The sequence below is a fragment of the Oryzias melastigma genome, linkage group LG14 (genome assembly GCF_002922805.2).
Source record: "Oryzias melastigma strain HK-1 linkage group LG14, ASM292280v2, whole genome shotgun sequence".
NCBI lineage: Eukaryota > Metazoa > Chordata > Actinopteri > Beloniformes > Adrianichthyidae > Oryzias > Oryzias melastigma.
Window position 1 is genome coordinate 16,131,425 of NC_050525.1, and position 22,171 is coordinate 16,153,595.

Sequence of the window (22,171 nt, forward strand, 5' to 3'; positions counted from 1 at the left end):
AAGAGTCAAAAGGGTTTTGGGAGGTGGGGGTAGTGAACACAAGGTTTTCTCTCCCCAGACTATCTCAGTGAGTGTGAATAAAGCTGGCCGCTTTGCTTGACCATGCGCTTAATCCCAGCAGTTATGAGATTAGAAAAGGCGTCTGGCAGCTGGATTTTGACCCTAAAATCCCATCACTGTTTCAAAGCAAAGCTCAGATAAGCTTATGGCAACGATGCATAAAGTTAAGCGTATTAACTTATTAAGCTTCACTGTTAATGCAACTAAACTAAGAAACAAACCTCCCTTCCCTGCCAATTTGCTCCACAGAATTTTAGCGTCACCAAACAAAAGGTCTGATGAAGAGAATTAGTCCCAGTGAACATTTAGTAATCATTGCTTTCAAAAGCGCAGATTTACAACATTTTAAAAACACAAAAAGAAGTGCTGGTAAAATATAAATGCAGTAAATAATGTTGGAACAAACAAAAAAACTAAAGTCAAGCCATGCTTTTATTGTGGTAGTCTGGATTAAAAGTAAATTAATCTGTGAGATCTGCCGATGTGAAACCTCGTGACATTTTTTAAAATTACTTTATATATATATATATATATATAAACATGTGTATCCCTGAAGGGAAAAGCAGAAAAGAATAGATTAAAAAAAATAAAATGTATATTTATATTTAAATGAATATTAGATTAAAAATTAATTTATATATATTTTTGTTTTAAACTGAAAAATAATGGTTTAGTACGAAAAAAGGGAGATGGCATTTCAAGCCACCTTGTGCCTCAAAGTTTACAGGTGTGATTCTGCACCATAAATTTATAGTTTAAAGCCCTTTTGCTGTAATTTAGGAAGACATTTTAACCATGCTTGATAAATATAAGTGTAGGTTTCCCAACAAAGTGTTACATTATTTTTTGCATTTTGAGGTCTTAGCTGTCATGTTTTCAAATTCTCATCTTTTGAAAGTAACTTATATTTCTTATATCTTTTTTTTTCTTGCCTTTTAGTCGCTCTCCTTCCGGAGTGCCACAACAAAATATTTGACTCCATCGCCCTTGATCACACCAACCAACCTCATGTGATCATGTCTTGTGCCCTTGGCCATGTGTGAAACTGATTTTAAATATTTTTTGACTGCAACCTGGCCTTCAACAACCCCACCCACATTGTTGAGAGTCATAACACGCTTGTTGACCCTTTATTCAGGCCCACCCTAAGCTTCAGTGTACACAGCGTCTCAATGTTTGGATCAGGGCTTGAGATCAAGTGTTTCCTGACTCCGCTCACATTGCTGAGATAACTGCATCACGTAATGCTATTTCAGGCAGGTCTGGCCGAGGCTTCACATATACATGTCTGTATTTAACCTTGGTAAAGCTGTCATCCCCTCACTGTTTTTTCAATAAAGAGTAATCTATCACTTTTAAAGGCAGTTATACCCTCAAGAAAACTTTTGTAGAGGTTGCTTTTCTTTGCCATTTTATATAAAAGATGGTGGAATTCAGATTTAAGTCCATTTTTTTTTCAAATGTAGCACTTTGTATGGTAATAAAGATCTGATATAGCAATATTATTCATAAATTACTACACCCCTGTAGATCGTAGGTCACCTTCATGGTGATCTTTAAATTTTGTTTGGTATACCTGACATGGTTTTCTGATTTTTTACTTTTAAAATCTGAAAAAAGGAGCCAAATAATGGAAAAAAAATAATATTGGTAGAGGTGGCACTTTGGAGTCATTAGTGGGAGAGGTGGATGTTGCTCTCTTCATTTTTTTTCTGTCTGGACTGAATGGGTGTGCAAATTTAATTGAATTATGTGCATGTTGAAGGGGCGAAATTTATCAAAAAACTTGCAGAAAGAATATGAAAATTATAAATAAAAAGCCACCACTTTGGGCCGTCCTTTTATTATAGAACCAGGTTCCCCTCAGAAAACATTTAAAATCTACAAGAAAGGTTCAGCGGTTTTGATTGTGCTCTTTCCTTCTTCTTATAGCTTGTCATAAAATGTCAAGCACAGCGCTGTAAAGGGGCTACTTTTATAACAGACATCTGACGTAAAAACCTGAGTGCAGCTCTGAGAGCAGCAGAAACAAAGCACCAGTGCAGAAGCTGACTGACAGCTGTGACCAAAACTCAAAGGAGTGGATAAAATCCAAATATCATCATAAACTTTTGCATCATGACAGCTGTCAAGCTCCCATAAAGTACATTAGATGACAAGGGAGGCAGAGAGGAAAGAGGAAGATCGTATGTGAATCCTGAGAGAGGGGACGAAATGATTCAGCTTCTTAAAAAAGAATGATTCTTTATAAGCTCTGAAAACAATTTGAAAAACAGATAGACCAGATACAAGAGAAATATATTTCTAAATTTGTAATGTAATAAAAATAAATGACTTAAAAATAATAATTTAAATCAAAACATTATTTGTCAACATAGAAACATGTGGAACCCCTAAAGGCACCAGTTACTATCTGGTGAGCAACAATTACCATCTGGTGGGCAGCAGTTACAATCCGGTGAGCACTAGATACTATCCAGTGCTCTCCAGTTACTATCTGGTGTGCCCGAGTTACTATGTGATGAGCACCATTTACTATCTGGTGAGCACCGGTTAATATCTGGTGAGCACCGGTTAATATCTGGTGAGCACCATTTTATATCTGGTGAGCACCGGTTACTATCTGGTTAGCACCAGTTTCTATCTGGTGAGCACCGGTTGCTATCTGGTGAGCACCGGTTACGACCTGGTGAGCACCGGTTGCTATCTGGTGAGCACCGGTTACTATCTGGAGCACCATTTTCTATCTGGTGAGCACCGGTTACTATTTGGTTAGCACCAGTTTCTATCTGGTGAGAACCGGTTGCTATCTGGTGAGCAGTGGTTGCTATCTGGTGAGCACCGGTTCCTATCTGGTGAGCACCAGTTACTATGTGGTGAGCATTGGTTACTATCTGGTGAGCACCAGTTACAATCTTGTGAGCACCAGTTTCTATTTGGAGCACCGGTTACTATCTGGTGAGCAGTGGTTGCTATCTGGTGAGCACCGGTTGCTATCTGGTGAGCACCGGTTACTATCTGGTGAGCACCGGTTGCTATCTGGTGAGCACCGGTTGCTATCTGGTGAGCATCAGTTGCTATCTGGTGAGCACCAGTTACTATCTGGTGAGCACCGGTTACTATCTGTTGAGCACCGGTTACTATCTGGTGAGCACCATTTACTATGTGATGAGCACCTGTCACCGGTTTATGGTGAGCAACAGATAGTAATTGGCGCACACTAGATAGATAGTGACTGGTGTGCACCAGGTATAATTGTTTTTTTGTTCAGCTTAGATTTTTTCTATTAAGTTAATAAATACTAAGCATAAAACATTTGTTTAAACTCAAAATACATATTTAAACCATTAATTTTACAGAAAAATCAAATGATATTTTGAACCTAATTTTATCCATTTATCACACTTGCTGCATTCTTATGCATGAATTTTAATAACCTAATCTGAGCAGTTTTTATATTATTACACCTACTGGTAATAATTAACAACATTTTTTTATTGAAATTTATGCATGATAAGATGTCTTTCTGTACAATTTCTTCTGCTGCTTTTATTTAAATATTTACTGGAACTTTCTATTCATCTATCCAGTCTCATGGCCAGTGTGTGATTCTATACTCTCTCTGTTAAAGAAACTTTATTGATTAGAAAAATATTTCAGTAAAAAATGATCGAAGCATTATCAATATTTTTACTAGAACCATATAAAAATCTGTCTATCCTTGTCTTTTTACTTTAGTTTAATATTTCATAATCAAACTGTGGATGATGATGATGACGGTCGATGCCAAATGTTTGACAAAGAAGTTTAATAATCCTTATTTTTGACTCAAATCATTGCTTTGCAGTTTTCAGTTAATTTTAAACAAGAAGTATTAGGACTATTTGTTATTAACTGCTAATTGTAGCATCTGATAATTTCATTCAAAATTTTTATATTTTGTTTACTCAAAAGGTTTACCAAAATCACTTGTAATACTTTGAAATTTAATAAACATCCTTTGGAATTGAGTGACGTATTAGTTATGTTTGTTGCTTTTTTGTTTAGATTTGGGTTTTTGTGAGAAATCACTTAGTGAGATTGAGCATTTTTTCACCAAACAAAGGGAAGAATAGGAGCGGTGACGGCACAGAGAGCAGGGAAGTGTGTGACATCAGGAGTGAGACTGTTAGGAGCGCAGGACAACATTAGAGGTGTCAGCCAAATGGAGCACTTCAACAGACCTTAATCCACCTTTTCGTGAGCTGACTTGTTCCCTCCGCAACAATCTTTGTACATTTAGAAGAAGGCAACATAAACAAAGACAACATGGAAAAAAAAATATTAATCGGACAAACTTAAGCAACAAAATAAAAGATGAATGATAGAAAATAAACTCTCACTTGGATATGAAAAAACTCACATATAGACCACAGTTGATGAGAGTTATGGCTTCATGTCTTTGCGAAAAACTTACTCTGGCAGCGCCGTCCTCCTGGAGGCTGATCACATCCAAATCAAAGTCCTTCCTTAGACCATCTGTCTTATTGAGAACAATGCGCCCAGTCAGTCCATTCCACTGTGCCTGCAAGAGTTCAACAAAAACATCTGAATTAAAAAAAAAAAAAAAAAAAAAAAGAAACTCCCAAATGAAGCTATTTCACTTAAATATTTTACAAACTTCATTAGAGCCTGAAATAAACATCTTTGTATAACCGGAATATGCATGAAAATCACGTTTAAGATTGTTTTGAGATGTTATTGGACAAACACAGCTTTTTATTTATCTATATTTATATGCATGCAACTACATTTTTACTGAAATGTTAAGGTTTGTTTGTTTTAAAGCATCCTATGATCCTATGATGCTGTCAATGTTTTTTAAAACTCTTAAAATAAATTTACATATTTTGGTCGCAAATACAACTGCCACAGCGCGATGAGGAGGCATCGGGAGAATCTTCTAGATTAAGCTACGGTCACATATAACAAAAGACCTCATTGTGGTGACCTAAATAGCCAGTTTTCCGCACAATTTGGCAGCTGACTACCTGGTGGCCAAGGGGTGGCAGTCATATTTTTACATGCTGCACGGTGGCCACTGAGGTTTTAAGTCAAAGCTTCAATGACAACTGGACGATCTTTTTTTATATTCTTCTCAGCATGCTAGCTGTTTTGGCGAACTTAGACTTTTTTCTGTTTTTTAGGCTATTTTGGAGTAGCTAATATTTTAGCTGCATGCTATAAATTTTGGCTAATTTAGGCTTTTTTGTCTTTTCGAGCATTTTGGAGGTATAGCTAATATCTCAGCTACATGCTAGCTGTTTTAGCGAACTTAGACTTTTTTCATTTTTTAGGCTAATTTGGCCTTTAACTAATATTTTAGATGGCTATCGGCATCATCATTTTTAGCTATCAATTTTAGCAAATTCAGCTTATAGCATTCACATTAGCTTTATTGCAGGTAATGTTATATATCTAGTTTTTAGTTTGTGATGATGGTTAAGTTTTGTGCTTTACATACAGTTTCCACATGATCTGATCAGTCGACTATTAAAATAATCGAAAAAAAAAAAATAAATAAATAAATAAATAATCGTTTGGCTGCATTTTCTGTGGTTCAGATTGATCATGTTTTGTTTTTTTAGACTAATGCTGGTACTTGTGTATTGGGGATTTTAAAGGCGTTTGCATTCAACTAAAGTAATAGTCATTTTTAAAAATGTTTTTGCCACTGCACTGCTTACAAATTAAACTTACTCCTTTTTATTCATCCACATTTACTTGTACTCTTAATTACTATATATATATTGCATTTTGCACACTGATTCTCAAGTCTTGAGCTCTTGCAATTCCCTATTATAATGCAATAAAATCAGTCTGATTAGAGTCAGAGTTGTGATATATTTCCCTAAAATGTATAGATATTACTGGCAAAGTACACAAAAACTAGTGGATGCATGTAGCGGCAGTACCATCATGTTTATTAAATCTCTGAAAAGTACAGTAGTATGTACTTTTATTAACTAAATAAATAAGTTTAGCACAATAGAAACTCACATGTTCTTTTGTGAGATGGAGCAAAGTGGAGGAACAATATTAATGTTGTGCTTCTGCAGGACAAAATTCCCAAAAGCATTAAAACAACTTTATTCACCAACAATTGGAAGTCAAGATATTCTTTTCTTTTGAGCTAGAATGTTATCAGGCAGCAGTCCCTATTGCTAAGAGACCGATCCGTCTGTCTGTCTTTAATCAAACGGGAGTTCACAGATAATTGTGTTGGCAGTAAAAACCCCGGGGTGTTTGGGGTTTTGTGTGTGTGGTATAAATAATTCAATGTGCTTCGTGAAACAACTGCAAGGTTTAGTTTGCTTTAAAACATTAAATATAAATGAAACCATTAAAACCACAAAATAAAGGATAACTATTAAATAACAGGAGAAAATACCATGTTTTTCAATTTAAAAGTCCTAACTGAAGATATTTAGAGATTTATTAACAGTTTTTATCATCCAAATGGTTATTATAAATTATGAAGCAGATGTACAAAATGGGAAATTAAAAGCAAAAGGGGGAAAAAAGAGGCAATAAAAAGGGCAAAACAGGAAAAAGAAGATGTGAGCAAAAGGATGGAGCCATAATTTCCCCCTTCTCTGTGGCAGGCAACAGTTCTCTGCTGGATTCAAGGCTTAAAAGATCAAAACATCAAAGAACTCATTTCTGTCTGTAGGCATTCAGTCTGACAGGCAGGCTGGAGCACACGCTTTCAACTTAAAAGTACATAAACCCTGTGTATTTTCATGCCAAGTACTTTCAGAGTCTAAGTGCGGCCTGTTACATGAGGCCTGTGAAATATATAGGTCATGACCCGACATGCACTTTGGCTGAATTTGATTAAGCGAGGTCACTGCTAGTTTTGCAAATATGCAAAAAAACAAATCCTGGCGGTAAGCCTAAAGGCAACAGGAGGTGCAACTAATGGCTTTTACTTTTTGAATTTCTCTACCTGTGATGTGACACTTACCTCTTTGAACAGATTCATGAAGCGCGGGCCAAAGCGCCACGGTTTGTGGCGGTGGCACTGCAGGGAGCTGACGGTCATTTGAGTGGCCCTTTGAGCCGCCACGGCGACCATGTAGACCGCATCGTACATCAAAGCCGCATCTGTCTGCAGAGGAGGCAGGGAGAGGGCGATATTTTTCTGCACTCTGAAGTCGGGCACATAGAACTTGAACTGTAAACGGCAGGTTAACAAAAGCCAAGAGAGGGTGAAACGGCAAATGTAGAAAAGACTTTTCGCCACAAACAAGAAAATGTGGGACTAAAACTAAAAGCACATCAAGTGCAAAGCTTTGTGTTGCTCCTGAAAGGTTTAAAAAAAACAGGCTTACAGTCATGACTCCTTCCATCAGCCCTTTCTCCTGTTTGGGACCTTGCAGTCGATCCATGGCCCACTTGTTCATTGTGGAGGCCACCAGCGGGTCGTCGAAGTTAAGTAGTCGGAGACCCGTCATGTTGACCCCGCTGTAGCGGTACGGCTCGAGATCCAGCGCAAACAAGTCCTACGAGCACACATTTTAGACACAACAAGGAAATATTTAAATTAGGGTTGAGAACTGATTAAAAAAATGAATTAATCAATCGTAAACCTGGGAAAAAAAATATTATCTGTGAATAATCACAAATGAAATTTACACACCAAACTGTACATTTAGCACATTTATTTTTAATTAAGGCTGTCAATTGATTGTCAATCGACACTTTTGTGTTGTGATTAAACACAATGTTTTACTATATGATGACAAAAACGAGAAAATTTCTCCTTCATTAATATTGTCTGAAATGTTTAAATTTATCAAGTGTTAGCTCAGATATTGCAGAAGTGTCACACGAAACAAATCAGTAAGATGAGCAGAACTCTAAGACTTTTATGTCTGCAGTATCTGCATTCAATTTTTGTTGACTGTCTTCTTAAAAACCCACTCCAAAAATCGAGTTTTTGGTGTCTTTAACATGTTTTTTGGTTCATTTTTCTGATGATCGACGACATATATTGAGAAAATTAAGCTTTAAAATTGCATTTCTGAAGATATCTTTACTTGAATTACTATGACTCAGAAATGCTGTTTGAAAAATATTGTTTTTGTAACGTAGAAATCACATAAGCTCCCCACTACAGCCGCTCAGCAACAAGAAGGGGAAAGGGGGCGGAGTTGTTCCTCCCCATTGTCCCACCTACATCTCAGAGGGAAATTTCTAATGAACTACTGCAGAGACTATGTTCTAGAAAACTACAGTTTTTTTATGTTTCGGCTAAAAACGGCATCATCATAATGAAAAGACGACTGGGAACACTTTTATAATAAATCAAAAATAAACCAACAGGGAGGAGACAGGTGTGTGACCCCAGATTAACACAAAACTTGATTTAGAACACCATCTGAGTACATAAAATAATGTCATTTTATTCATATTTATTCTTTTTTTTTCACTTACCAATGTGGTGAAGAAGAAATGGTAGTACTCTGTCATCATTCCCATTGAAGACAGCTGCATCACAAACAATGAGGTAGAACAATTCAGCATCACAGGACACATTTAAAAAAATAAAGCACAATATGCCAGAAGGTGAACAAAAATTTTACTAATATTTTAATTCTATAGCACCTTTCATGTAAAAAACAGCTCAAGGTGCTGCACAAGACCCACACATGGAATAAAATAATAATATGAACTCCTCATATTAATAAACACAAGGACAAACAAATAAAATAAAAATGATTATACGAAAAGCTAACACAAGTAGTATGAAAAAAGAAGTTTGTAGCTTTAAAATTAGATGATTAGATCAGATACTTTATTCATTTAGTGTATTTTGACAAAATACATGGGAAAAAACATCACGTGGCTTTAATTTTCATTTTTTTGTAAAGACTATAAAATTCAAAACAAGTAAGCAATGAATGATGGCATCATCAAACTGTTAGACCATTTTCTTTATTTGGGGTTTAACGGAACTCATTCAAAGCCTAAATAATTCTTGGTAAACCAAATCTGTCTCTTTGATAAACCTAGATTGAGATTTCCCAGAACGACAGAGAGACCTCACAGACCTGCATCAGGAGCTCTGACGCCATGCGATAGGAACAATCAAAGATGATGAAAAACTCCTTGTCCTTCTTCAGCTCCTTCAGCAGTGGTCGAGCATCCTGGTTACCTGGGGTGAGCTGGCGAATTTTGATCTTCAGATTTAATTTGGCTGGAGCCTTGATCAACTCCTGCATCCGCATTAAACCTGTCAACAGAAAAAAAAAAATAAAAATTTTCTTTTCCTATTTTTTCCAGACTTCTTTCCTAAACATCTATAGTCTGTTTAGTTTTTACCTATTGTGCATTTTTTATGACTCCATCTGTGCATCTGTAAAAACTACAGGCATGAAGCCCAATGAGGCAAATTGAATTTGTGATATTGGGCTATATAAATAAAATTGAAATTGAAATTGAAACATCCTCAAATGATCCCTCTGTAAAAACTGTTCACAAAACCTATTTATTATTGTGTTTCCTGTATTTTTTTATTGTATTTTCTTATATTTTCTTTAAAATATCAATATGTTCTATTTTATTTTATTCTACTCAAGAAAAAAATCTTTGGAATTTAAAATCAAGAAATTAAATTATTTCAATATCTTATCAATTTACAATACAAAGCTAGTAATTTAAAACAAAACATTTTATTTTCTTCAAACAACTTACCTACTTTTTCCTAATAAATCACACAAGATTCAATTTTTAAAAAGCAATAACAGACGACTACACAAAAAATGTCATTCCAATCCCCTTGATAATCACACATCTGCAGGTCACTTCAGCAGAATAACTTCCATCTTCCTCTGCTTTGTTTTCAAAGTTGAGTGCGAGCACACGCCTCCGTGCAGTCGAGGAGGAGTCGCGCTGACATTTTAGAGAAATGCAATTCCAACAGAAAATTACAGAAGAAAAAAAAAATCTATAAACCCTGACATTTAAATTTCATATTCTGAAAGTCGTAGCTGGACCTCTGTGCAGGAAATCTGTATTGTGCTTCGGCTTTCTAAATTATGAAGGGGAACTGGTGGGTACCTGGTACCCTGTCACAGATTGGGTTAACTAGCTGTCACAAAGGGCTGACTTTGGTTGACAGAAATACGTTTTGGATTCATAATGACGGTATCTAAATGCATGGAGGGTCCAGAAATCCTTCTTAGGTCTTCACCTGAGATGTCATACAAGTTTAAGGCTGAGAACCCGCTTTCCCTTGAGGTTAAAAGAGGAATGGAATGGAGCTCACCTGTGCTGTCTTCATAGATCACTGTTAGTTTCTTCCACTTGAAGAATGTGACTACGTCAAGGATGGCTCTGGCAATGGCGGTGTACTCAGGGAAGAGGTTGATGAAGAAGGTGTCTTTGTTGTTGACCGACGGGTGTTTCCAGCGAGTCTGGATGTGAGGGACTTCCAAGGCGTTGCAGATAGACTGAACGGCGCTGACTGAGGAACTGTGAGAGGGGCCGAACACAGCAACCACCCCGAGAGCCAGCTGGTCACACACTGATGAACACAAAAGATTTTGGTTTTTGTTCAGCTTTTATGTGGAAAAATTAGAATTCCAACAACTACTTTATTATTTTATTTTTTTCAAATAAATAATTTTTTAGCATTTATTGTATAAGCAATCATTGAAATATAAAAGATTTAATTTTAAAAATGTAAATTAAAAAGAGAAGCAGGGGCGGAGCTACAGGGGGGTTACTGCCCCCACACCAAAGACCTTTGACCCACACTTGCCCCCCCAATTTTTTAAATATTAGTATCACTGCTGACAAAGATTAAGAAATCACCAATACAAGCTTCTGCACGCGTTGCAAAAAATAAATAAATTAATTGTTAAATTAAATTTAAGAAAAATAAAAAATTCACAGCAAACGGGATTTGCGCGGCAGAGGTGCCAAGTTTCAATGATAAGTACAGACACAATCTGAGGTCCTCGTCTTTGGTACGTGACGTTTTCAGTGACTCGATCAGCAACGTATAAAAATACATCCAATACGGATGCTCAATGTGGGGATTTTTGTTCTGAACTTCCATCCATTTTCTTAATTCGCTGGGGCAGCGAGGTTGACGGAGACCGTCCCGGTAACTGTTGGGCGAAGGCGGGATACACCCCTGGACAGGTCGCTAGCCTGTTATAGAGCCCATGGATCGCTCTTGCGAAGCTAGCCCGAGTAGTGATCTCAGCCTGGGCAGCAGAGCTCACTATGCTGGCCCGCCAGGTGTTGGCTGCCTGGTAGACGGAGAGCCACCGCCGGAAGCGATTGCAGCGCTCCAGCTCCATGGGTTTTTGATGTTTCTCCTATTTTTATCAAGACAATAATAACCTTTGATAAGGCTAGTGGGAATGTTTTTTGGTGGCAGTAGTCCATCCATCCATCCATTTTCTTGACCGCTTTGTCCCTTTCGGGGTCACGGGGGTGCCGGAGCCTATCCCGGCTGCTGATGGGCGAAGGCGGGGTACACCCTGGACAGGTCGCCAGTCTGTCACAGGGCCTCAATCACACACCCATTCTCACCTAGGGACAATTTAGAGTCACCAATTAACCTATGAAGCATGTTTTTGGATGGTGGGAGGAAGCTGGAGTCCCCGGTGAAAACCCACGCATGCACGGGGAGAACATGCAAACTCCACACAGAAAGGTCCCAGCCGGGATTCGAACCGGGGCCTTCTGGCGAGAGCGCTAACCACTGCGCCACCGTGCAGCCCAAGTGGCAGTAGTCTCTGAAGATAATAAACCATTTTGCTGAAAATGGTGACACAATATACAATTTTTAATTTGCTGAGGAGATTTGCTGAAAATGCAAAAGCTATTTGCAAAATGTTAAATTTGCTAAAAGACTTAATACTTAAGAATTAAAGAACTATAAAACTGTGCTGATGTTGACCTAAATTTCTGAAAATGTGTAGTAAAACTGCTTTAAAAAATCCTGAATTCATGCCAATTTAGCAAAATATTTAGTGTGTTGCTTAAATATGAGATAAAAAAAACCTTGGTAGATGCCAAATTAGCCAAATGAGCTAGAGTAATGCTAATATAACAAATGCCAAATGTTTTGAAAATTACTATAAAAGATGAAAACATAGCCCATGAATAAATATATATGAAGGCTTGTTTATAATCTAAATAAAAATACTGAACTTGAAGACTTTCTCATTAATCTCCTATCAGGCATTTTTTGCTAAAAAATTCAAAAACTATAGACTTTATGATTACCAAAAACACAAGCAGTAATGTCCTGAACGAGCTGAACGTTTTAATATTAAGATTGCTGAAATTGCTTACAGTGTGGTTGAGTTTTTTCATGCCAAAAAACTTAGCCGGAGAATCACTATTGGGTGAATATTTTGAAGGATTCACACAAAAAAATCCCCCAGTTTTATTTGAATTTATCCCCTCTTGGGTTAATACTCAATCTGGGCCACACACAGATGGAAGTAACGTTTAAAAAAGAGCATCTCTGAATAATCTGGTGAACCCACGTGCTTGTCGCCGCCTCAATAGAGCTCTCCAAGACATATAAACCCAACCCAACATCTTCCATGTTTTCTATGATATGCCAACAATTGAAGTCCCGAAAAAATTTGGCAGTTTCTCTGTGCCCAGGGCATCAAATTTGGCGCACAAATCATGAATGCACCACTAGAAATACACATTTTTGATCTTTTCGGTTACAGTGGAATTTCACTTTATTGTTTTGCCTCCCTCCCCACCCTATATAAAATGTTCTAGCTCCGCCCCTGGAGAGGAGAAACAAATTGATGAAACTATCATCATTTTCCTACTTTGATTCAGCCTGATAGATAAATCCTCTTCCTCATTACACTTAAGTGGGATGATGAAAGTATAATTAAAGCTTCCATTTGTGTTCATTTGTAATGCAAATGCTCCGTGATACAACAGCCTCATGTTTATCCATGAATGGATAACTAAATGCACACTCATGTTTCACAAGATTGGAGTATTTTGACAAAGGTTGATTAAACTTGGTCACTCTCTGCAGACAGAGTGAGCGGATCGCCATCCTTTCCTACCTCTCCTGGACGCCTCAAAGCCATCAAAGATGTTGATCCTCTGGATGTCGTAGGTCAGAGTCGAGTTGGGCATCAGGGTTTTGTTCCGATTGATGTTGTTTACAGCAAACTTGAAGGCCAGCTCATCCATGCTCACTAACTCACTTTCCCGCGTCTCAAAAATACCTCCTGTACATAGAAAAAGATGGAAAACACATAAAACACAGGAGTGAAATCTCCTAATTCAAATTATTTTAAAGGGACGTCATTTTTTTGTATTGTTTTATATCTAGTGTAGCAATACAGAACATTTTATCGTGTCATTTATCACTTTTAGTTAAACAACTGCTAAAAAATAATAAAAAACATTAATAATTGCACAAAACAGAGTTTGTTGAATTGGAAAACATACTTTAACAAAGTAGTATGTGCAGTATAAAATGGAAAAACATAAATGAATAAGACTTTAGTGTCAAAAAAACAGAAATATGCCATTTAAATTGAATCATTTCATAAAACAACTTCAAGCAGCCTTACATGTAACTGTTGTTTTATACAATCTGTTATACATATATTACAACAAACCCAAATATACAACAATAAATGTTTTTAAAAAATGCATTTCTAAGGATTTCAGCAGCTATCTCCTCAAAGATACGGGTTTTAAAAGCTGTTCTTAAGCTCTCCTGTCTTGCACAGTGCTGGGTGTCAGAGCTACATAAACCCTGCTGTCAGAATCTGCTGTCAGCACTCTGGAAAAAACAATACTAGTCAGGCAGACTTCGGAAAGTGCCCACGAATTTCCCATCAGCGTTTTGTCATGCTGGTACAGAGATGAATTGAAAAGCCAGATGAAATGGAGGTAACATAATTGTTTTTTATCATTTAAAAGCAAAAGACATAAAAGCAAACTGCTTTTTTCTCTGAGAATATTATTTCTGCTGCACACAAACAGTGATTATCTTAGTTTTTCCTAGATATAGTGCACAAACTTAAATAATTAATAGTTCAAGATGATTTTTTTAAAATAATTATTTAAAATTGACTCTTTTATTTTTGTGGCTTTAGCACATAGTTCCTAATAGGCAAACCACCTTCGGTGGCTTTTTATTTTGCATTTTATTTTGAAAGGTAATGAACATAATAAAAAGCAACACAAATGGTTCTTTCCTACTGATTTTTCTGGACAATATCAGTCCAATACCCCCTAAGAACATAAGAAACATAAGTGAGTGTATTCCATAACGTGTTTTTCTTTTAGCTGTAAAAAAAATGTAATATATTTAGGGAGATTAGCACTGGAAAATCATTTTCCTTTATGAAAATGTGTCAAATTCTTCCTTTTGAGATAAAAACGGCTCAAGAACAGAATGCATTATTATATAATTGGACAAAAATAATGAAATAGATAAAGGTTTAGAATAAAAATACAAGCTTGTAGAAAGTTCTGTACCAAATCATCAAACAGATCTGGTCAGTTTTTCCATCATCCAGTGAAAAACGCTCGGGTTCATTTTCATTTGATGGAGTATCTCTCCTCATCCATCATTCGCTTCACTATTTAATTACATATAATTATGATTTGCATTAGTCATTTGTCATGTCTTCTTCAGGAGCAGTTTTAAATCTACTGGGGCTTGAAACTGGCGCACTTAAATTTAAAATACTGATTTTTTTGTTCCTGTCAAAGACATTAGTGAACCTCAGAGCACTAAAAGCATTCGTGTAGCTTTTGAATAATAAAAAATAATTCATCATGAAAAGGAAAATGAAAAAAAAATCAAACATCTGATCTGAAACACAAACAAGCGCAGGACTCTAATGGCTGTTTGAATCTTTCTACATTCATTTTATCAGCATTAAATGAAAGCACACATATGGAGACTGGACATGTTAAGAGCAAATTACTCCCTAAAAAATGCATTCTGAATTTTCTATTATTTATTTTGTTTCAATGTTCTTGTGTGCTCATCCAGTCACGTCTTTTATCAGAAATTCTTACTGCTTGTCCTCCAGACGTCTCTTATTTTGAAATCTGTCTGCTGCTCACCGTGGTAGTCAGTGTTTCACAACTTCCCTTTTGATTAGTCAGAGCTCAAACTTTAAACCAACCAAAAGAAAATGTATGCACTTCAGGTAAACAGGCTGGGTAGACACAAACAAGTGAGTTTTATTGAAGCTGAACAGAAAAGTTCAAGTGATTCTAAAATTGGGTTAACCTTAATTCTTTTTCTAGTATAACAGATGTAGGTAACAAATTTTCAATTCATGACTTTTTAGAGCTATTCTTTTTCAATCTATTTGTTTATTGGCCTATGAGTTTTGCATTTCTAATCATCTCACCTGTTTCTACTGTGGTTAATTACTTCCTTAGGGTCTATTGGTTTACCACTAGAACTACCACCATTTTGACTGTTTTCTAAATTTTCAACATCACAAATGGTGGATCAATAGGACCCTGACTTTTCTTATATGTTTTATTCTATTCTGACAGTGTTTTATCAAAAAAAAAATTCAAAGCGAAAAAAATGGATCTAAAGATATAAACTTGGAATCTCATTAATTTATTGTGTTATTTACATCAGATAATATCTGTGTAGATTGTTAATCACAATTGAAATCTCCATTTTTAACTAAATAAAAAAAATAATTCATACAGATTGGTTTCAATGCAATCAGTTGAAATTTTAAGATGCAAATTAAAATGCATAAATAACCTGAGGAAATTGTAAGTAAATGTAGGTCAAACCAACAGAAAAGTCTTGCAAACACTAAAGGGGTTTTATAATTGCTGAATATTTAGAGGTTTTCTTGCAGAAAAAGTTGCATATTCTCAACAAAAATTAGAAAAATGCCAGAGGGACAATTTCTTGGAGGAGATTAGAAGACTTTGGTGACTCTCTGTGGGTAAGAGCAAAACAGTTCCTGGAAGGATCAGAGCAGATCAGCAAAACGGGTACGGAACTTAAAGCAGGGAGATGTACCATTAGCCAAAGCTAGGCCATCGCCTGAATACTTAAAATAAATGTCTAAAATTTTCAAACTGTATCATAAAAAGAACCACAAAACACTGAAATAGCATAAAACCGTGCACGTGAAAGGGTTCCCCCTCCCCCAGTCCTTCCACACCGATGGAATATTCCGTCAACAGCAAGCTAGCAAGTCCAGAGACTTTTAGTAGCGATAAAACAAAAACTAAGTGGTAAGACGAAGTGTTGTAAAAACAGAAAAATCCAAGTCTTTGACTTCCTAAGTTAGTCAAAGACAAGGGAGGAAAAAAATATTGAAGAAGAACAACGAAAACCGCTGTTGTTATGTATATTCAAGCATTGAAAGCTTTGCGCTAACGCTAGCGGACCAGCGATTATTGGTGACGTCATCGAGCAAAAGTGACGTCCAAAATCTGAGACACTATTTTTTCATAATTCTCAGTTTAGAGGGCTAAATGTAGTGGAAGGGAGAGGGGAAGAATTTGCATTGGGCCAAAGAAATGTTTCAAAAAAGACAATTGCCTGTTTAACTAATGTAGCAGACGGTTGATAAAAATGGGATGGACAACACCCTGCTCAAGAAACTTGCTGAATCTGCTTTACTTTTTATTTGTATTTTTTTAATTACAACTTTATTTTGAAAAATTTTCCATATAAAGCTACGACTTTTTAAGTTATGATTTCATGATTTTGTCTTTGCAAAATGTTGACTTATTCCCTCGTACTTTAGCGACTTTAATCTCATATATTTATTTTCTTTCATGGTGGCCCTAATACGTCATTGTAAGAAAAGAGACTGAAAAGGAGAGAAAATTCGGGGGCTTGGGGTCATTTTGAGATTTTTCTTTTTATCTGATGCTAGTCTGTAATTAACGGTTTTGTTCCATCATTGTTGTTTCTTCTCCCTTTTTTTTTAGCAAAACCTGACTAAAATAAGTTGTACAACCATTGCAGTGGGCCCCATGTTATTTCTAGCCAGAGGCCCCCAAACTGGTAAGTCCACCACTGACTTGAACACACCACAGAGATAACAAACACCCAGCAAAAAGGAGACTTCAGTACAAACTGAAGCGATTCATGAGAATGAATATATATCACACATATATTCTATTAATACTATTATCTATCTATCTATATATATATATATATATATATATATATATATATATATATATATATATATATATATATATCATATGTTTATCTGATATATTTTCTAGATTATATATTATCATATTATATAATAGATATAGGCCCTGCGACAGACTGGCGACCTGTCCAGGGTGTACCCCGCCTTCGCCCTTCAGTAGCGATAGGCTCCGGCACTCCCGCGACCCCGAAAGGGACAAAGCGGTCAGGAAAATGGATGGATGGATAATAGATATATGATCTGGTATTTATTAAGTATTAATCAAATGAATATACAGTACAAAGTCGAGTGACTGAAAAAAAATCTGCGAAAACGTGAAGCCGCGAATAAAGAAACGCTAACAAGCGGGATGAACACTACTTCTATTTAGCTCAGTTATGTATGGTCGAAAATATTTATTCAAGTGTTTCCTTTTCATTTAAATTAAAACTCCTTCAGGAAAATCGTCCACTTCATTTAGGTTTCATTAAAAAACATAACTTCATAGCTCAGTGTTTTCCAATCCGGGCCCTCGGGGAACACTGTCCAGCCTGTTTTTTCCAACCCTACCCTCCTCAAACACACCTGCCTTTGATGACGGCCATTATCAGGCTTGTGCAGAGCTGGAGAATGAGGTGAATCAGGTGTGCGTAAGCAGGGCAGCATGGAAAACAAGCAGGACAGCTTTCCCTGAGGACCCGACACAGCTGTCACATCAGGATGACAGCCCATCCGCTCAGAAAGGAGAAACATTTTAAGAGGGAATAAAGTCTTTTTTGCTATGAATCCACATCAACATTGTAAATTATATCCTATTTTTTTATAGATAAAAAGGAACAAGGTGATCCCAAACGAGGTGATTTCATTGATGCAACTTCTAAGCAACATTTGACAAACAAATGCAAAAAAAGATTATTCTATTATTGAAATGATTGGCATTAAACTAATTGGTAAAAAGAAAACCAATATATTTGTAAAACAAGGGAGTATCTGATAAAAAAAATTACAATAAAGAGAAGAAACCAAGATTTCCTGAAGGCATTATAGATTTGCATGAACAGCTTGGTTCGCTGCCAACAAAAAAAAGAACTCTGGACAGATGTAGTTCTGCTCCAACTCTCCTACTGAACTCTTTCTGTGGATCCCAAAGAAACTCCACGGTCAATACAAAGACATAATTAAGGTCAGGAATGTAATTCCGTTGCTGACTTTCGCCTTTCTTGTTGCAGCTAAAATCTTTGTGCTCTGCCAGCATGACGAATGGTCACACCTCAGAGGAGGACGCCCAACCAAAGTCAGGGCAACATTCCAAAATACACTAAGATATGCTTTTAATAGATTCATTAGTGCTCCTAATAGCTCAAAGATTTTTTTCTAATGATTATCATTAGGCAGGTTGGCTTTTAAGTAATACCCTTTAAACTAAGAAATCAATTTTACAGAAAAAATGTAGTGTTTTTTTATAGGATGAATGGATGGATTCTCAGATAATATGAAGTGACCCAGAGTTAAACCACACTGCACAAATCTTTAGCATGTGCAGATGGATTTCCTACAAGTAACTAAACGCTGTTTATACCAAGAACAGGATTTACGGCAACATGTACACATTAAAATGTTATGGATTAGATACAAGATTAAGCTTTTCTACTCCAGATGGCCAATAAGGATTCTGCATTCAAGGGCCTTTGTATCTTGATGTATATTTAACAATTTTATTTGTTTTTTTCTTTCAATTGGCCACATTTTGGATACACTTTTTAGATGAGACCAAAAAGTTTGTTCCCTTTCATTTCATTTTGATTTAGGAAAAATGGCTTTTCCAAATTGTTTTTCTCTTTTTTTTTTTACAGAAACTGGAAAAGGTGGGTACTAACAAGCGCAAGACCTACCTTTTTCGGCTTCTTATCATGTTTAGTTTTTTAGCATCTCATTTTGTTTTCCATTATGCTTAATTTTTATTTTGTTTAGTTTTTCGGAATTGTATTATTGTTTCTGGAATTTTGAGCATTTCAATTGTAAAACAGACCAATTGAACAGTACCAGACCGTATTTTTTGGGTCCCCCATTGGACTACAGCGGTTGGGGCGAACCGCTGTAGTCACCCGCTGCTGGCAGGAAGTGATAACAGACATCAGAAAGTGCTAATACAGCGCTCATTTAAGATAAAGTTTCCTAAATCTGTAATCATTTGGGTTTTGTGGTTGCCCGTATAGTCTTTTGTTCACGAGTCTATATTGAAAATGGCTGCAAACAGCAAGGAACTGCAAACGTTCCTTGACGACGGTGTGATACAGGGTGAGCTAGCGGCATCCTACCTGTCTTCACCACTTATGTCCCATGAAAACAAGCCACTCAGTGGAAACAAAGCTTAGCTGAGTATTTGTAAACTACAGTTTTTACAATGTTGCACAATTTGTGCAATTTTTCAGCCCCATTAAAATGAATGGCAATTTTTTCTAAATTACTGCAAATTCCACAATTTCTGCATTTTATGAAATTAAAAACAATCGACATGTACATGCTTGTACTTTTGGCATGGTTAAACCATGCTAGCTTTTTGGCTAATTTTTCATCTAATGACATTTTCAGGGCTAACTTTAAGCTTAGCTAATATTTTAGCAACATGCTAGCTTTTTGGCTAATTTGGCATCTAATGACATTTTTAGGGCTAACTTTAAGTTTAGCTAATATTTTAGCAACATGCTAGCTTTTTGGCTAATTTGGCATCAATGAGATTTTTAGGGCTAATTTTGAGCTAAGCTTGTATTTTAGCAACATGCTAACTTTTTTTGGCTAACTTGGTGTTTATTGAGGTTTTTGGGGCTAATTCTGAGTTAGGTTAGTATTTTAGCAACGGGTTAGCTTTTTTGGCGAATTTGGCATCTACTGTGGTTTTTTGCGCTAATTCTGAGTCAAGATAGTATTTTAGCAACCTGTTAGCTTTTTTTGGCTAATTTGGCAGCTACTATGGATGTTTTGGGCTAATTCTGGGTTAAGCTAGAATTCTAACAACATGCTAGCTTTTCAGGCTAATTTTGTATCTACTGAGGTTTTGGGCTAATTTTGATTTAAGCTAGTATTTTAGCAACATGTTAGCTTTTAGCATCATGCTATCTTTTTTGGCTAACCTGTCATCTACTGAGGTTTTCTGGGTTCATTCTGAGTTTCGTTAGTATTTTAGTAATGTGCTAGTTTTTTTTTTTTTTTTTGGCTAATTTGGCATCTACTGAAGTTTTAGGCTAATTCTGAGTTCATACATTTAACGAATGTTAATTTTCTTTGCAATTTTTCAAGAAATTCTTCAAATACTTTCTGCGCTTTCATCAGTTTTAAGTCATTTAGCAACTATTGCTTTTTCATAAAATACCTTTAGAAATTAAAGTAAATTGTTTAGCATCTTCAGCAAAAAGCTTAAAGCATTTTTTGTGACCACATTTAGCAATCAGCATTCACACTAGCATTATCGCTGGTAATGCAACTTTTCTAGTTATTACTTGTTTTGCTTTTTAATTCTTCTGGTAAATTCCTCCCCTAATCCCTATGGTTTCTCTCTTGCCCTCTAATTGTGGGGACATTTGGAGGGGTAGGGGTGTCCAAAATGGTTTTTTAAAGGGGTACCAGTTGTGTGGGAGAGGTCTGTATCCCTCAGTCGCGAGGATTCTACGTTGTGCTGTGCTACGGCTTTCTTTTGACCAGAGTTATGAAAATTTTATTTTCAAAAAACAAATTCCAAGTTTTCAAACGTTTCCCTAATTCCCAAAGTTTAAATATACATGTGTCCTTTGTGTTTAAAAAAAAATGCTAAAAATTCACGTTTTGTTTTAACAAATTGGAACGAAACAGAAAATTTCCTATCTGGATGTGGACATGCAGAGGCACTAACCTTTTCAAGATAAGCACAGGTGACAGGGGTGCCAACTCTCAGTTCTTTCATTTTGCTCCACAAATGAACCGCAGTCCCTGGTCTATTACTGAGATAGGCAGATAATGAAGACCCTCTGCGGCGTTAGGATTAAGAGCAGCTCTCTGACTCACTTTAACTTAAACAGCAAACTGATAACAGCACAAAAGAAAATGGAATAGAGGATTGAAAATGACATGAAAACCAGAGGAATCAATAATCTGTAACTTTTGGCTGTTTGTGTGGAGCACTTTTGATAAAATATTGATGGATTTTCATGAAAAACTTAATAAATTATTTTTTAAATGTTGGTTGGATAAGACTACAACAATATGATTTGATAAATATATTGAAACATGGTACATTGATTTGCCTTACTGTTGTGATCTGCTTAAGTAAATGTGGAAATATTGTTAATTTTCTTCTTTTAACTTGACTTTTTTGTAAGATTATTCTTTTTGTTGCGTAAAAGGTTTTTCTAGAACAATATTTAATATGCTAATTGACTCAATTCCTGTATTTTATATCAAAATACCAATTATTTGAAATGACAATTAAATATAAGAGGAATAGAAAACAGCACTATCATCTCTCCTCTTTCAATTTAAAAGCTGTCACTTGCGTGCGTAAACAGCTGTTGCGCTCACCGATTCTGAGGACTTGCGCAGAGCCAACACAGAGCTCCGCCGCCAGTAAAACCCAGCAGAAAAGTCTCTTTCTCCACTCCATTGTTTTCCAGGTGAACTCGCCGCGAACAGTGAGAACATGACAGTCAGAAAGAGCTCCAATCCAAACGAGGATGCAGGCGACGCTCCATGGTGGGTGCGCACAACCAGAGTTTCTTTTTATTATTATTATTTTACCCCCAGCTCGAGTATCCCTGCATCACTCCCACGCCGACCGAGACACGCACAAGTGATGTAAAGTGGATCCCATCGACGATGTGAGTCTCATTCTCAGGAAAAGTGGCAGCAGCGCGCATATGTCCAACAGACTGTGCGCC

General features: G+C 36.4%; 1 protein-coding gene across 8 annotated transcripts in view; it reads right to left on the bottom strand.

Annotated features, from left to right (window-relative positions):
• Positions 1–22,171, bottom strand: part of grik1a (glutamate receptor, ionotropic, kainate 1a) — a 34,662-nt gene extending 12,491 nt beyond the window's left edge. For 5 of the 8 annotated variants that reach the window (XM_036215259.1, XM_024266515.2, XM_024266517.2 and 2 more), the window contains exons 1-9: positions 21,816–22,171; positions 13,167–13,334; positions 10,373–10,630; positions 9,156–9,337; positions 8,539–8,592; positions 7,434–7,604; positions 7,067–7,210; positions 4,517–4,624; positions 4,284–4,328 (exon numbers count right to left, since the gene is read on the bottom strand). In XM_036215259.1, coding sequence (XP_036071152.1) covers positions 4,284–4,328; positions 4,517–4,624; positions 7,067–7,210; positions 7,434–7,604; positions 8,539–8,592; positions 9,156–9,337; positions 10,373–10,630; positions 13,167–13,334; positions 21,816–21,897 — 1,212 coding nt within the window. In that variant the 5' untranslated portion in view covers positions 21,898–22,171. The remainder of the gene's footprint in view (positions 1–4,283; positions 4,329–4,516; positions 4,625–7,066; positions 7,211–7,433; positions 7,605–8,538; positions 8,593–9,155; positions 9,338–10,372; positions 10,631–13,166; positions 13,335–21,815) is intronic. The other 3 variants (XM_036215260.1, XM_024266519.2, XM_036215258.1) reach the window with 1 other exon arrangement.